We start from the raw sequence: 14,396 nt of genomic DNA, 5'->3' as shown, positions 1-14,396 counted from the left end.
GTTATCAAAAGTATCTCTGGACACCATAAGCAGGTGTCCCAATGAGAAAAATCAGTAAACTTGGAGGATTTTTTAAAACTCCATTTTATCGCTTAGCAGATTGAAAACTGGTTAGTATAGAAGGCTGGTGATCTTCCTTCTGAAAAAAAAATAGTTTAAATTTAACTTGTAGTTCCGTTACTTTGCACTGCCAGGTTAATGTGCATGAGCAACTTAACAAAAGGATTTTGAAAGGAACCAGTCCAACCAGTGGGCACTGTGAAGCAGCTGCCTCAAGTGGCAGATTTGGTGTGCTACGAAAGGGCACCCAGCTTTTAAAAAATAATTATGAATTTGTGTTTTTACTGCTAGAGATGGGAAGAGACACTTGAGAGATTTTTTGCTTCTAGTGCCAAAGCAAATGGACTGCTTCTGGGTACTGGGCACCTTGTGTTATGTGGAGTGTTTGGCACCACTTTTCACTCTGCCTTCGGCACTACATGCATCCCGGACAGGTTCTGTGTTAGAATCTTGGATCAAACTAAAAGGAAGCGGAGGGGGCAGGTGTCTTTTTAGTACTGTACATTTTTCTCTGATTGAAAGATGATTGGAGTATAGAGGGAAAGTTGCCATCATTTTCTTTGGCAGTGCTAATATGCTTTCAACAATAGCGTGAATGGGAGAGATTTCAATTTCCCCATCAGAGCATCCATGGTGGAGTGGGGGGAGAAAACATCCACTGAATCTTGACTGTTAAAAGTTTTGCTTTGAACAGCAATTGGCAGTTTTTGGTTTATGGTAACATGCTAATTATTTTCATATGGGAAATTACTACACTGAAAGTACTGAGCTGTAATTATACCTCTGAGATGGTGATAGAGCTACAAGAGTAGCACAATTGCAAGTGAAACACCCACACAAGAATGAAAAACAACAAATGTCCTGTTTTTATGCTGAGCACACAAGTAACTTTAGACCTACCTTGTATGTGAATGCAGGACTTGTATTCTGTGTATACCATGCATGAATGCTGTTAATACACAGAAATCTGATCTACATTCTGGGTAACGCAGGTTTTACGTTACCAAAAGGAGCAAATTAAATACAGACGGATGCACCGATTAGGCCTGGTTTTAGCTGTATCTGTTAAGGTAACTTGTAGGTGTATGGAGGGCTATTAGGAGGTGGAGAGAAATTAAATGAGGCATTCTTTGGGATGGAACAGAGCAGGAAGCATGATTCATGTGAAACATTGAGAAGACTCCTAAATTAAGCTAGGGAAATCTAGTAGATACTAACAGAGAGAAAGCATGGCAACAAAAGCCAGGCAAATCAAACTTAAATGTTAAACGTAACAGTAATATATGCTACTTAAGCCCTTGGAATTCAGAATAACTTTAAAAATTCAGAAGAATCAGTTAATCAGATTCTAATTCTGTAAGCTGTGTTCAGTGTCAATTTGCAACTCAAGTTTTTAAGTTCACCTTAAAATGTTTTAATTCAAATTTGCCCTAACATTATGAGAGACCTCCTAAAAGATGTTATTTCCAGAGTTCATGTTATGTTCAGCTCATGTTCCTCTTCAGCTCGTTTACAGAACACACACACACACACACACATTTTTTCAATGTGAGTTTCTCTATTAATAATGTTAATAATCCCATTAACATCCACATATATTAAAGGGAAAGAACAGAGAAATGGGCATAGGCAAACTCAAGACTCTTTAAAATATTCATATTAGGAATATACCACTTCATATTATTTCAGGATCTGGGGGGGTCTCTCCGGTTCCAGGAATAATACAGTAGAACTTAGCAGAGTTTAGTCTTGGTGGGATTTGTCCCTCTTCACAATTTATCTCCATAAGGAACTTCCATGGCAGAATCCACATAAATGCCCTGCTGCAAGTGAGGCAGATCCTACCTGGGTTTTTCTTTATACAGTAGGACCCCCATATCTGCTGGGGATTGGTTCCAGGCCTCCATTGGATACAGAAAACTGTGGATAATAGTGAAACACACACACACACAATATAGCATGGTAAAAGGGGAAAAATCTTTTCACATGCAGTACCAGAACTGCCCATGGTCTCTAACACTCTCTAGTGGTCAGTTCTGGTAATATAAGTTACTTTTTTCTGGATTTTTCTTTTAATATTTAATATTTTCAGACAATGGGTAAGTGAATCAGTGGATATTGATCCCGTGGATAAGGAGGTCCTACTGTATTATCTACCACAACCACTACTGGCAGTTGGTACATGCCAGGCACCTGAGGAAGTGAGTGACAACCATCTATTTGCCAAAAGAGTCTTCTTGTAAGGCTTGGTACTTCTTGTGTTCAGTATTCAGAAGTACATGAAAGGGAGGATAGAAAGCAAGCATAATTTTTGTACCCGCCTCTTCGCAGATAAAGATCCTTGCTTTGAGTAATCATTTGGACCTGTAACAACACCTTGCAGCATGACTCTGCCTCAGATCCACTTTCTATGCTGTGCCATGCAATATGCCATGGTGGCTGAGGATGATGGGATATCTAGAGGGCACCAAGTGGGAGAAAGTTGACTTAAATTGCACAAGACAGCTTCAGTCATGTTTATAGGCTAAGATCCACTTTGGCCCAGAAGTTCCCAAAGAGGGCATTTTAATACTTTGCAAAATTCCTACAATGCTTACAGGAATTCCAATGTTGCATTCATTTAGTTGTATCATATATAGTTTGATCTTTATTTTCCTTTTTAAACTGTGGAACAACCCCTGGGTCAGAGGTTTGATTGCAGTATCAAAACCACTCCCCAATATTTACAAATTTTACTTCTAGAAAGTAATAAGTGATTTTTAAAAACCCATAATTTGAGTGCTTTTTTAAAAATCAAGTGTTTACTATCACAAAATAATTCAATATGGTATTTTCGATGATAATCTTCTAACTGATACCTGGTGTGATCAAAGAAGTGATATCATACACCAGTCATAAAACAAAAATGGGGGGTGGAGGAATTTTTGCTATTTCATCTACAATTTCTTTAGCAGGTTCTCATGCAAAATGGGTTTGTTTCCATGATTGTTCTGGGGAGGATTCAGCACCTGTACTAGCGAAACAAATACTGCTGCATCTTTAAAAATCAAAAAACAGTTCTTGCTCACAAGATCTTAAGTGAAGAAGGAAGTCCACAATGCAGTTTTAAGGTAATAAGCAAAAACAGCTCTGAAGTAATAAATGTAATTCAATTTGCAGTGACTTATTTTGTTACAAGTTGCATCTTTATTGAAAAAAGTCCCATCCGTTTCAGGTGACCTTCCACTTTCAGGATCACAGACTTGATTCTATATGCGTTTATTTAAAATGCACGAGAAACGCGTGGCCGGATATTGTTGGGTTGCAGCCAGCATAGCTAACGGAGATAAATTATGCAGAAGTGGCGATGGTGGTGGTGGAGAAGGAGGCATCATGGCCCGTTGCCGGGCGCTGTTTCTGTCCAAGCAGCTCTTCTGACCGCGATAATTTCCAGGAATTTTTTTTCTTTTAAGAAATGGAAATCGCACGAGTAGGTTTGAAGAAAAAGGGAGGGGATAGAAACAGATTATTTCCGAAGTGTGCTCATTTTCTGGAGGTCAGTTTGTGTGTGTGTGTGTGTGTTTACCTATACGTGTGTGTATATATATGTACACACACACACACACACACACATATGCTCCCGGGCACCTAGGCAGGCATCTGTCAAAGAGGTAAGTTTCTCACCGGCCGATTGGGCTACCTGTCTCCTTTCCCCGGGGAAGCTGGCCCGTTCTCACCGTTGCAGCGGGCCCTCCTTTCCTAAGAGGCCAACCCCTGGATTCTCTGTGTGGCATTTAACACGTGTCTCTCTTGGCAAGCGCCCCTGAGCATATGCGGAGCGCCCTCGCCCTCTTCCCCCCCCCGTCCCCCAGGACACCAGGTGTTTGGGGCCGGCAGAGAGCGGTTAGGTCCTGGGCCCCCCCCCCCGCTCAGGGTCTTGCTTCTTCCCGCCAGCAGATCCCACGGCAGCGCCCAATCTCTCTGCCTCTGGACTCCGTGCTCTGATCTGCGGCCGGCCAGCGGAAATTGCGTGCAAGAGCCGAGGGAAAGGACCGAGGAGGCTTTTTAATAACCTCACCCTCTGCTGTTTTCCTTCAGGTTTAGGCCAAGTTCAACCCAAAGAGGCGACGCGCTTGCGAGCCCTTTGGTCACTTTCGCCCCTCCCCCCTCCCTTCTCTCGAACGGCTGCCTCAGTTTCCCAGGACGCTTCCATGAACCAACAACTAAATCAATCAAAACCCAAGAGGTTCGCTGCTGGCCGATACCCACGCGCCTCTTTTCCACCTCCGTTTCGGGCCCGAATAGCGGGCTGGGGGCTCCCACCCGCCCACTCCTCCAACCCGGCTCCGGCTCTCCAGTTGGCGCCGCCGCGGGCTCTGAGGGAGGGCCCTTGAGTGAGGGGCGACCGAAAGGCAGCCCCTCGCCTAGCAGAAGGGCTGAGGGGCTGTGTGGGAAGGAGACGCCGAGAAGGAGCCCAACCGCCCAAGCTCTGCTCTGTCCGGCGAAGCTGGGAAGCCGCCACTTTCCCGCCGGCCTTCTTCCGTCCCGGGAAATGCCCTGTTTCCGTCTGGGCAAAGGAGTCAAGCGCCCTCGGCCAGAGGCCGGGGCCCTCCAAGCCCTCACGGCGGGGCTCCTCCTTTTGCCATCGATTTCTTAGCGCCAATTCGTCTCGAAATGACTGGAGAGGCGAGGAAGGCTTAGGTCGCCCCTGGGGTCTCCCTCCGGCCCCCACCACCACCACTCCGGCCCTCTGGAAGTCTCTCTCTCTCTCTCTCTCTCTCTTTCTCCACCCGCCCTCCCGCCTTCTCCTCCTCCGTGTGAGCGATCAAGCCCAAAACATCTCCTCGTCCGTCAGGCGGCCTGTTTTGTAAAAGCGTAACGAGCCTCTCGCCCTGCTGGCCGGCGGGTCTCCTTAGCAGGTGGCCCTCCGAAGGCTGGGGGCCTGGAGGAGATCAGCACCGAGAGAGGTTTGTCCCCCTGGACGGGGTGGCAAGGGGCGCTGGACACACGCCGTGATCCTTCCAAGGGTTTAGCCGTGTCAGCCTGTCCCAGCCGTTGTCACTTGGTCTGTTAGCTGTACCCTCACTTGGTTAGGACGCGCACCGTCATGAGGGTACCTTGTTTCCCTGAAAATAAGACCTAATCTGAAAATAAGCCCTAGTAGGATTTTTCGGGATGCCTGTAATATAAGCCCTACCCCAAAAATAAGCCCTAGTTAAGTGAAAGCCCACCCTCCACCATTGTGCAGCAACCAGAAGAAGATGACATGACTGTATTTGAATAAACGTAGATTGTACATGAAAAAAAATAAAGCATACCCTGAAAATAAGCCCCAATGCGTTTTTTGGAGCAAAAATTAATATAAGACCCTGTCTTATTTTCGGGGAAACGGGGTAAATATAAATACAGAGGACATCCACTGACATGCCCTATGACTGAAGAAGTGGATTTTGATCCAGGAAAGCTCGCGCTGAAATAAATCTGTTAGCCATTAAAAAACCACAGTCACTTGCCTTCCCCCACCCTTAAATTTTTACCAACAAGCAAAAGTCCTGCCGCACCCTAAAGGCTAACAAGGTTTAATGGGCATAGTTTTTTGTGGGCTGTCGCCTGCTTTCTTCAGATGGATCAAATATCACCGAAGAAGGGGCTGCCACCCTCAAAGGCGTACCTCAAACTCGTACAGTATTGGTTTTCAGAACGCCACAAGACTCCGTGGTCGTGTTTACGTTTTGATCCTCAAGTGCATTTGGAGAGAAAGAGTGGGACGTATTTCTCGAGCCCTACAACAGAAATTAATTCCTATCTGTGACCCAGAAGAGAAACGCTCTCAGCTAACTCAGACAGGATCCAAACCCTTTTCAAATCCTACTGATTTTACCGCGCCAGAACTGAGCGCATGTTTTTGGTGTGCTAGGGTTCTGAGCGGCGGTAGAAATAGGAAGATGATCCCTGTAAAACTTTGACTCCGGAAAAAAGTAGAACACGATTCAGCCAACTGACAATTTCATTACACCCTTAAGGCTGAAGTCCTAAGCACGCTTGCATAAGAGCAAGTACTGTATTATGGGACAGGGTCGGATTTATTAATTGTTCTTTTAATTAAAAAAAACATCCGCGGGATCTTTACATCACATCCAGCACCGGCTTCTCTTTCTCGCAAAGGCCTTTAGATTTCTTTCAGTGTATCCTTTTCCAAATCCGGCTCCAAATTTGCAACCTGCCTGAACAGTAATAAGCAATCATGTAAGTAATTTTTAAAAGAAAGCAAAATCCTGCTTTTCGTGAAAACGAATCCAGCCAGGATGACATCCTGGAACAAGTAATTTTCCCGGTGTATTAAAGGGGGCGTGGAGTTAATTTGAACAGCAAACGTGTCACCAAATATTTATGAATGGCTGGTGATCAGTGACCTTTATTAATTCTATTCATTTTCCGAAGGTTTCCACGGCTTACGATGCAGCTGGGATTCATTCGTTCTCCAGATTATATAAACTCTGTTGTGTGGGGGCCTTAAATAAGAAAGAAAGAAAGAAAGAAAGAAAGAAAGAAAGAAAGAAAGAAAGAAAGAAAGAAAGAAAGAAAGAAAGAAAGAAAGAAAGAAAGAAAGAAAGAAAGAAAGAAAGAAAGAAACCCGGCCTTATGGTTCAGTGCCTAGCACACTTGGAGAGGACAGGGGCGGACCGATCCAGTCCAGGCTCTTCTCGAAAGAATGGGGGCGCTTGTAGCCCCCAGAAGGAGGAGAACAAGGTCGAAATCTGGCCCAGATCCCATCCACCCTCTCCAAAACGATTTGAGGAACCGCTCACGTTTTCAAGTTGACTTAGCTCCATCTCTCTCTCCTCTTTTATAGGCATCTTTCCAGAATCACCCAGGAAAACGCAGCTGGAAGGAGGGTTTGTGTCAGAGCTTCAGCAGCAAATTATTTTCGAATTATTACCTGCCGCTTGAGGAACTGCATGGTTCCCTGCGATCAAAGGTGGTGGTGGTGGTTTAAAGCCAGCCAGCAAACGAACAAAATCTTCGGAGCCTAGAACCCCTCAGAAAGCAAAACTAGAAACCTGTCTCGTTTCGTTCGCTTTGCTGGCCCTTCCTCTTATTAGCGCTGAATAGGATTTACGCCCGGATTAAATTAGCACAGGGCCGCAGTCTTCACCAGCTACTCTAGGGGCCGTTTTTGGTTTGAAAGTACAGTAATCTCTTTTGAAATGACGCTCCTTTCCCAATAAATATCTTCGGGAGTAAGACTCCTGCTGATAAATAAACGGGTAAATGTTGAGTGGCTCTGAAATCGCATCAATACCTTTTGTTTGTAATTAAACTCCGCCGGTCCTTCAATCTCGTTCTGTTTAATAGAAGGAGATGCCGGGGTGTTCGTGCTCAACACTTAGATTAGTTTTACCTCTTCGTCGGGAACCAAACTTACTTGGATGTAGGTCAGTGGACTATACACTTGGATCGGGCTGCGTGCCATTGAATGCTATGGGACTTACTTCTGAGTCAACGTGTACCTGGAGGCTTTTTCTGTCCATTTCTTTTAATTCCCTGGCATATTTCTAAGTGAAAGAGCAATTGAAATTAAGACTTCTTTTTACTCACCCCACAGTGTATGTTTAGTGCTTAGTGATTAGGAAAACAGCGGTAGAAGCCCTGGTTTTAGGGACTCCGTATGGACTCCATGTCGTACCGCAGAACAGAAAACATGATCGCTGCTGTATGTGTCATTTCAACGGGCCCCAGACACCATTATGCGAAAGAAATATGCCAATTCCACATAAAGGTCTTAAGATACAGCATGGACCCCATCCATCAAATCACTTCCCGGGTTAGGATCGGGGCCAGCGCGCTGAAGGCCAACATGGCAACATCCTGCGCACTTGGGACGTCAGCGGGAAGAATTGTTGAGGTCCTGAGCTTTTTGCAGAGGGCTTGGGGGGCTCCCAGATGAATAAAACCTGGGGGAGGAGGGAGGGAAAGGCTCGTGGGATCTCTCCCCACCTTTCCTCTCGTTTCGAATCATTTCAAATTACGATCGGTTTGGCTGAAGCTTTAGTTAAAGACTCCCGAATGGATTCAGTGGGTTTTCACGGCCCATTATTTAATTAAAAAAAACATTTTTGAAAAAAAAGAAGAGGAAAATATATGCCTCCATGCAAATATTGTGGAGGGGCGGTGACTCCCCTCCCCCAGGCCACAGCAAGCAAACGCAGAACCCACGGACCGGATTGTTTGCTTTGGGGTTTGCAAACCTGGCTTGCAAACTCCCCGTCGCCGAGTTGCAGACGATCTGCAAGCAAGCGCCGCCGCTTGAAGGCTCCCCCTGGACGGGAGAGAAGGGACTCCGGGCGGAGGCCGGCTCTTTTCGTCCACCACCATTCCCCTCACCCACCCCCCGCGCCTGCCTCGTCTGTTTCCCAGCCATACCTCAAGGGCTGGACCCCCTGCGGGGGCTCCCTCGCTCTCTACCCCCCCGCCGGCGGCGGACGTGATTGGGACCATATGTTGGCCCCATTCATCCCCTTTCAAACCATTCTTCAGGGCGCTAACTGCGAACACGTTCGAGTCACCTTGAAATTTCCTCCCAGCTCATTGTGATCACTCTTTATCTTTTCTCCCACCCCCCCTTTCTGTCCTTCTTCTTTTTTTTCCAATTAAAAGCTTAACAGCCCTGGAAACGGAGTTCATGTGGTGAAGTTTACCATAGGCCCTGCCTCTGAAAAGCTTTCTGCTGGGATCCCATTATGTGCTTGACTAAACCTTTTCTGCCCTGAGCAGTGGGCGAGGAGCTCCCGTCAGGTGTTGGGTTACAACAGACATTCGGGTCCGGGGACAAGGTGGGGCGGGGGCGACCCGCGCCAATACAAACCTGGCCCGGCGGCGAGATGTTGTCAAATACTGTCCCAGCTATTCGGACGCAGGTGGGGAGTAGGGAGGACAGGCGAGAACGAAGAAACTGGCCCGAACCCCGTCCGAAGAGGAGAACGAGCCCCGATCCAACAAGCCAGAGACTTGGGGGGGGCGGGGGCGGAGAGAGGCTCCAGGAAAGGGCGCCTCTCTTCTCTTCACCATCCCCCAGGGGCTCTTGGATGCCCTACTGTCAAAATCTCCTGGGATCACTAGACCCCCCCCCCCCCGGCGCTCTACTTTTACCACGAGACAAAGTGAAGTAGGGACAAGACCAGAGGATGCCAGGCGTCCAGAAACCTGGCTGATTCCGGCCGAGAGTGTCGTGAGTGAGAAAGGGGATTGGATTCAGTTTGGGGGTATATTCAGTGCCAATAAAACACAGAGGGCCAGTTCAGGCTTTCGCTCCCCCAAACCCCGATCCTGGCACTAAACACTGCTCATTTTTTCCTGCTTTACCTTTCCGTCACTTTTTAAGGGCCAGTATATAATTCGGATCCTTTCATTCCAGCCTTGCATTTTTTTTAGAAAATAATGTACGTCAGACACCTGTTTTGATTTGTGAAGTTGATCGCGAGGGTTTCTTGCACTTGTTTCCTCACAGTAACATATTTTTAAACATACGAAGTTCACTATATTTATCCAACCTCTTAATTCATTTCTAGACATTGTACATTATCATCGCCATAATAATTAATATTATGATTACGTTGTGAAACTTACACATTAAAGATAACGTATTTTATTTGGCAAGGCTATTTGTTGCTCTGCTCCGATTGTATTTATCTCTTTTTCTCCCCAAGCTGGCGCCCGATCTTACCCCATTCCGCAGGATTTAACTCCTGCTGAATCGTTTCTATGCTGTCTCTGCTTTGAGTGATATGTGTACAAATATCCCCCGCGGGAGCGTGGGCCTCACCACACCTGTTATCTTTGCCTATTTCCAAAGAGACGTTTGTTTTCTGGAGTTTAAAAATTAGGGGAGGTAACGAGATTCCTCTCCCATCTGCTCTGGAGATGTCTGGGGGAAAGTTACAAACACGAAACTAGTGCTTACACTCCAACAAACTCAAACAGCTTGACGACAGGCAGTGAAAACAAGAAAGAAGAGAACATTTGGTCTCCTAAGGAGAGACATTGATTTCTGCACCTGAGCAAATTAAACGTTTTAATGAAAGCACATTTTTAAAAAACTGGCATTTCTCTCCGAAACATACATGATTGTATAGCCCTACTGAAATATTTTCTTAAAAACTGCAGCTTGTTTTAATCCGGGTTCCCACAGGTTGTTCAGAAGTATCTCTGCATGTGATTTTTGTGTTTGCATTTTTGCGCGATTTTCCAGTCATTTTGAGAAATAGCAGCGTTTTAAAAAAAAAACACCGAACAGATTTTAGAAAGCAATGCCTACATCACAGCACTTCTTTAAGCACAGGGCATGGTTTAAAGAAATGCACGAGGATCTCCCATTCTGTAGGACCGAAAAGCAGGCGCAGACGTTCAGTACGCAAGTCACCCTGCGGCGTGGAGTGTTGAGCTACACCGTCCAGCAACGCCCCCGAAACCGGCGCGGGGGGGGGGCTCTGGGTCCTACGCTTGCAAGGGGCGTCCACCCAGCGGACAAGGTCTGGGGCTCGGTAGCCAAATGGTGGCAGATGGGTTTTTTTGGTTTGTTTTTCTTTTTAAGAGCTACGGGAGTTAAACGAGGAAAGGGTTGAGCTGTCCGATTATTTCTCGACCAAACTCTGAGCCCTAAAGTTGGGTTTTTTTTTGGGGGGGGGAATGCCAGTGGTTTCCCAGTTAACTTCTCCGCCCGAGGCAGCCTCGCTTATTTGTCTGTTCCCGTCCTTCCAACACCCGACCCGGGGGGGGGGCAAGGGGGCCGGAAGTGTGCAGTCCCACCTAGCGTGGGGACTGGTTGGCTTGGAACAGGTTTCATCCTGGGACTTCCTTATTTCCCAATGAAAAGCCTGGGTTTGGGCTGTAAAGCCGGGCGCAAGTCCCATAACTTCGGCCTTGATTTGGCTAATGAGGCTCGGTGGGGGGGGGGAAGAGGGAGAGGGAGTCCTCTTAAACTATTTAATTTGAGATGGGGGGGGCGCTGGGTCCAGCAGCGCCTTGGTCGGGTAAAATGATCTCCTATTTGTAAACGCAAGGCTTTTTCCCCCTCCTGAAGGGAAGGAATCCGCTCTTTTTCGTCTCCAGTCCTAACACCATCCGTCCCCACCGGAAAATGGACTCTTCCCCTGCATCACCTCTCCCGCTCGCTTTCTAAGAAAGCCGGGTAGCTTACCAGAGCAAGGAGAGGAGCGCCGCCGGCGAGCCCATCTCCCTTGCGTGGAGGGGGGGGAGGAGGAGTAAAAAAAGGACCTGGAAAGCTCCCTCCCCCCTTCATTGCTCTCCGGCCTTCCTGAGGGAAACAGCCCGGCTAGAAAAGGGCGGGAGTCGGTGCCGGGGAGCGCCGTTTCTTCCGAGGGGAGGGGCGTCGAGTGGGAGAGGCGGGGAAGGCCAGCCCGCCCGCCCTCCAGTCCCCCGCCCCGCCGTCAGCTAGCCAAGCCTCGCCGCAAAAGGCGCTCCAAGTTCGCCCACACAGCGGTGGTTCCTCCCGCGAGCGCGCCGGCGACTTTGCGGGGCATCGACGAGGGACGGGATGCGACTGGCCCCTGCCCGGCGGCCCTAACGGCTGCCCGGAGGAGAGCGGCCGCCGCCAGCGCTACCGCCTCCGCCTCCGCCGCCCGGGCGCCCGCCCGCTCCCCTTCCCCGCCCCGGCGCCGTCTCCTTTCCGCGGGGCGCGCCCGCCATGAACGGCTACGGCTCGCCCTACCTGTACATGGGCGGCCCGGTGGCTCAGCCGGCCCGGGCGCCTCTGCAGCGGACGCCCAAGTGCGCGCGCTGCCGCAACCACGGGGTGCTGTCGTGGCTGAAGGGCCACAAGCGCTACTGCCGCTTCAAGGACTGCACCTGCGAGAAGTGCATCCTCATCATCGAGCGGCAGCGGGTCATGGCCGCCCAGGTCGCGCTGCGCCGCCAGCAGGCCAACGAGAGCCTCGAGAGCCTCATCCCGGACTCCCTGCGCGCCCTGCCGGCCGGGGCCCCGGCGCCCGCCTCGGCCGGGGCTACCCCACCTGGGCATCCCGGAGCGGGACCCGCCGCCGCCGCTGCCGCCGCCGCCGCCGTGGCCGTGGCGGCCGCCGCCACCGTGGTCCCCCCGGAAGGAGCCGCCGGCGCCTCGAATCGGCCCCCGATGGAGCTGGCCGCGGCGGCTGCCTTGCGCTGGGCTTCGGAGCAGCCTGCCGCTGTCCTGCCGGCGCAGCTGTCCAAAGCAGGTAAGTGGGAGGAGGGCCGGGCCGGGAGAACATGGGCGCTGGGCACTGTCCCCGGGGGCAGCCCTAGGTGGCTCCGGGTGTCCCCCGGTAAAGAAAGCCTTGGATCCCGCAGAAAGAAGGAAGGGAGTTCTTTCTGACCAAAGGGTTTAAGTGCTCTCCCAGTCTTACGTGATTCCCGGTTTTGAGTGGGTGTGCTTGTAAAGCCGGGGCTTGATTCTACAGCTCCGGAAGTCATGATGAAGACTGTAGTACCCCTGAGCATCTGCAGAGTTCACCGCTGAGGATCTGCAGCCGGTTCTGGCATGCCTGGATCGGGTTTAAGGGCTTTGGCAGATTGAATCGCAAGGCTCCTGGTCGGAGAGGCTGTTGTAAAGGATGCGTGTCCCACTGGAGTCGCGTACTTGCGCCTGTCAATTTCGGCGCCAGTGTATCAATATAAGCTGCAGGGGAAAGAATACAAGATGATGCCGAGAGCCGGGCACCGATCCTGCGGGGGAGATGATGTTACTATACCGGCGGAAAGCACAGAGTCTGCTCAGATTTCTGACCAGAATCGGGCTGGCAGTGATCCAGCTTACCTTGAGTGATGGGAGACTTTACGGGGGATTCGGAAAAGTGGGATGAAGTGACGACTCTGTCTTGAAACTAGTAAGGAAAAGGGATGAGAACTAGAAGGAAGGAAGGAAGGAAGGAAGGAAGGAAGGAAGGAAGGAAGGAAGGAAGGAAGGAAGGAAGGAAGGAAGGAAGGAAGGAAGGGGTTGCCACTCACTGGAGTTGCTGGCCACTGGGGATGGGGGGAACTCCTTTCTTTCATCCTCTTGAGATGGGTTAAGGGGAACTGCATTAGGGCTGTACTACATTCCGGACCTTGGAGGAGTTTCCCAGAGGGAAGTGCAGCGCCGGCTGGGAGACTTCGGTAGCCGTACGTGGGAGGAGGGTTTTGGCCGGAAAGTGCCGGGGATGCTGAACTTGAGAAGACAGGAGAACTCTTCGAGATTCACAGGTGAGGAGGGGCGCGTTTTGGAAAGGAGACCAGGCGATATGGGTGTGTGCGCGCGGGCGCGCCAGTTTTCTTTGTAAAACCGCCTTCGGAGAAGGCCCAAAGACCCTCTGTTGGAAAGGGCACAGAAAGTTTTGCTTCTGGCACAGATTTCTGACTGTAATTTAGAAAGACGCAAGGACACAGAAGAACGGGCGCCGCTTTCCTAGTTCCCTTCTGCTCTGAGTGTCTCTGTTGAGGGTTCTTCCTTAAGGGCCACGTCTGCCCCCAAACAGCCCCGGCCGGGAGCTACAGCTCGTTTCCTTCTGTCGGGTAGATTTTGGACGGATGATCCCTTTCCCACCAGTTCAGGCAGAATCAGTTCGACGTTGAGTCGAGACCCATTCCCTTGCTCGGGCAAGGAAGGCAGTTTTCTAAGAAGCGCCGAAGAAATGGGCGATGTTCCTCTTAGTAGCAAACGACTTCAAACTAACTTCGAACATCACCAAAAGCGACACTTGCCGCTTTCAAATCAATAAGCTTGTGAGAGGTTTAGTATATTGCCTTCTGCCCTCAGCCCCAGCCCCGGCAATTAAAATGATTAGGCGTCTGGAATTTGCCCCAACAAAACTCCGAGACATCTTCAGGAGATTCGTAATTTTCTATTTCACAGTATTTTGATTTTACTACTGCTTCAGTGTGTTACTTGAGCACAGCTTATATATATAAGCACCCTTGTGTGGTTATGTGTTGGCTATACGTCACCCTTGTGCCTAACAGAACAAGACGTGCAAGTTTTTAAAGGTGTCCTCCCATCTCTGATTTATTTTCGAGTAAACACTTGTAGGACCCACTTTCTCCCTGCGGCTTTTCATGGCGGCTTTACGTCCTTTGGTTCTGCCTTGTAGACTCCATCCTCTTAAAAATGAGCTGGAAACTTTTCAGTCACTAAGGGTTGGGGGGGGGCGTTTTTACCCGGGGTAAAGGCGGATGATAGTCACTGCCGAAGGCTGGGAGGTGGACCTACACATTTCGAGCTGAGGCACCCAGAGAAGCGGATTTGTCCGTGTGCGTTTATTAAAAATCTTTCCTAGCTGGCATTTGGGCCCCATCGGTCTCCTGTTGGGCCAGTTTGGTTCTTCCAAACG

The 14,396-nt window shown here is 49.4% G+C and overlaps 1 protein-coding gene across 1 annotated transcript in view; it reads left to right on the top strand.

Annotated features, from left to right (window-relative positions):
* Positions 1–11,706: 11,706 nt before the first annotated feature.
* DMRT3 (doublesex and mab-3 related transcription factor 3) overlaps positions 11,707–14,396 on the top strand; it is a 20,924-nt gene continuing 18,234 nt past the window's right edge. The window contains exon 1 of the mRNA XM_020805653.3: positions 11,707–12,269. Coding sequence (XP_020661312.3) covers positions 11,744–12,269 — 526 coding nt within the window. The 5' untranslated portion in view covers positions 11,707–11,743. The remainder of the gene's footprint in view (positions 12,270–14,396) is intronic.

Source organism: Pogona vitticeps, chromosome 2, assembly GCF_051106095.1.
Source record: "Pogona vitticeps strain Pit_001003342236 chromosome 2, PviZW2.1, whole genome shotgun sequence".
Classification (NCBI taxonomy): Eukaryota; Metazoa; Chordata; class Lepidosauria; order Squamata; family Agamidae; genus Pogona; species Pogona vitticeps.
This window is presented reverse-complemented; position numbering and strand designations above follow the sequence as displayed.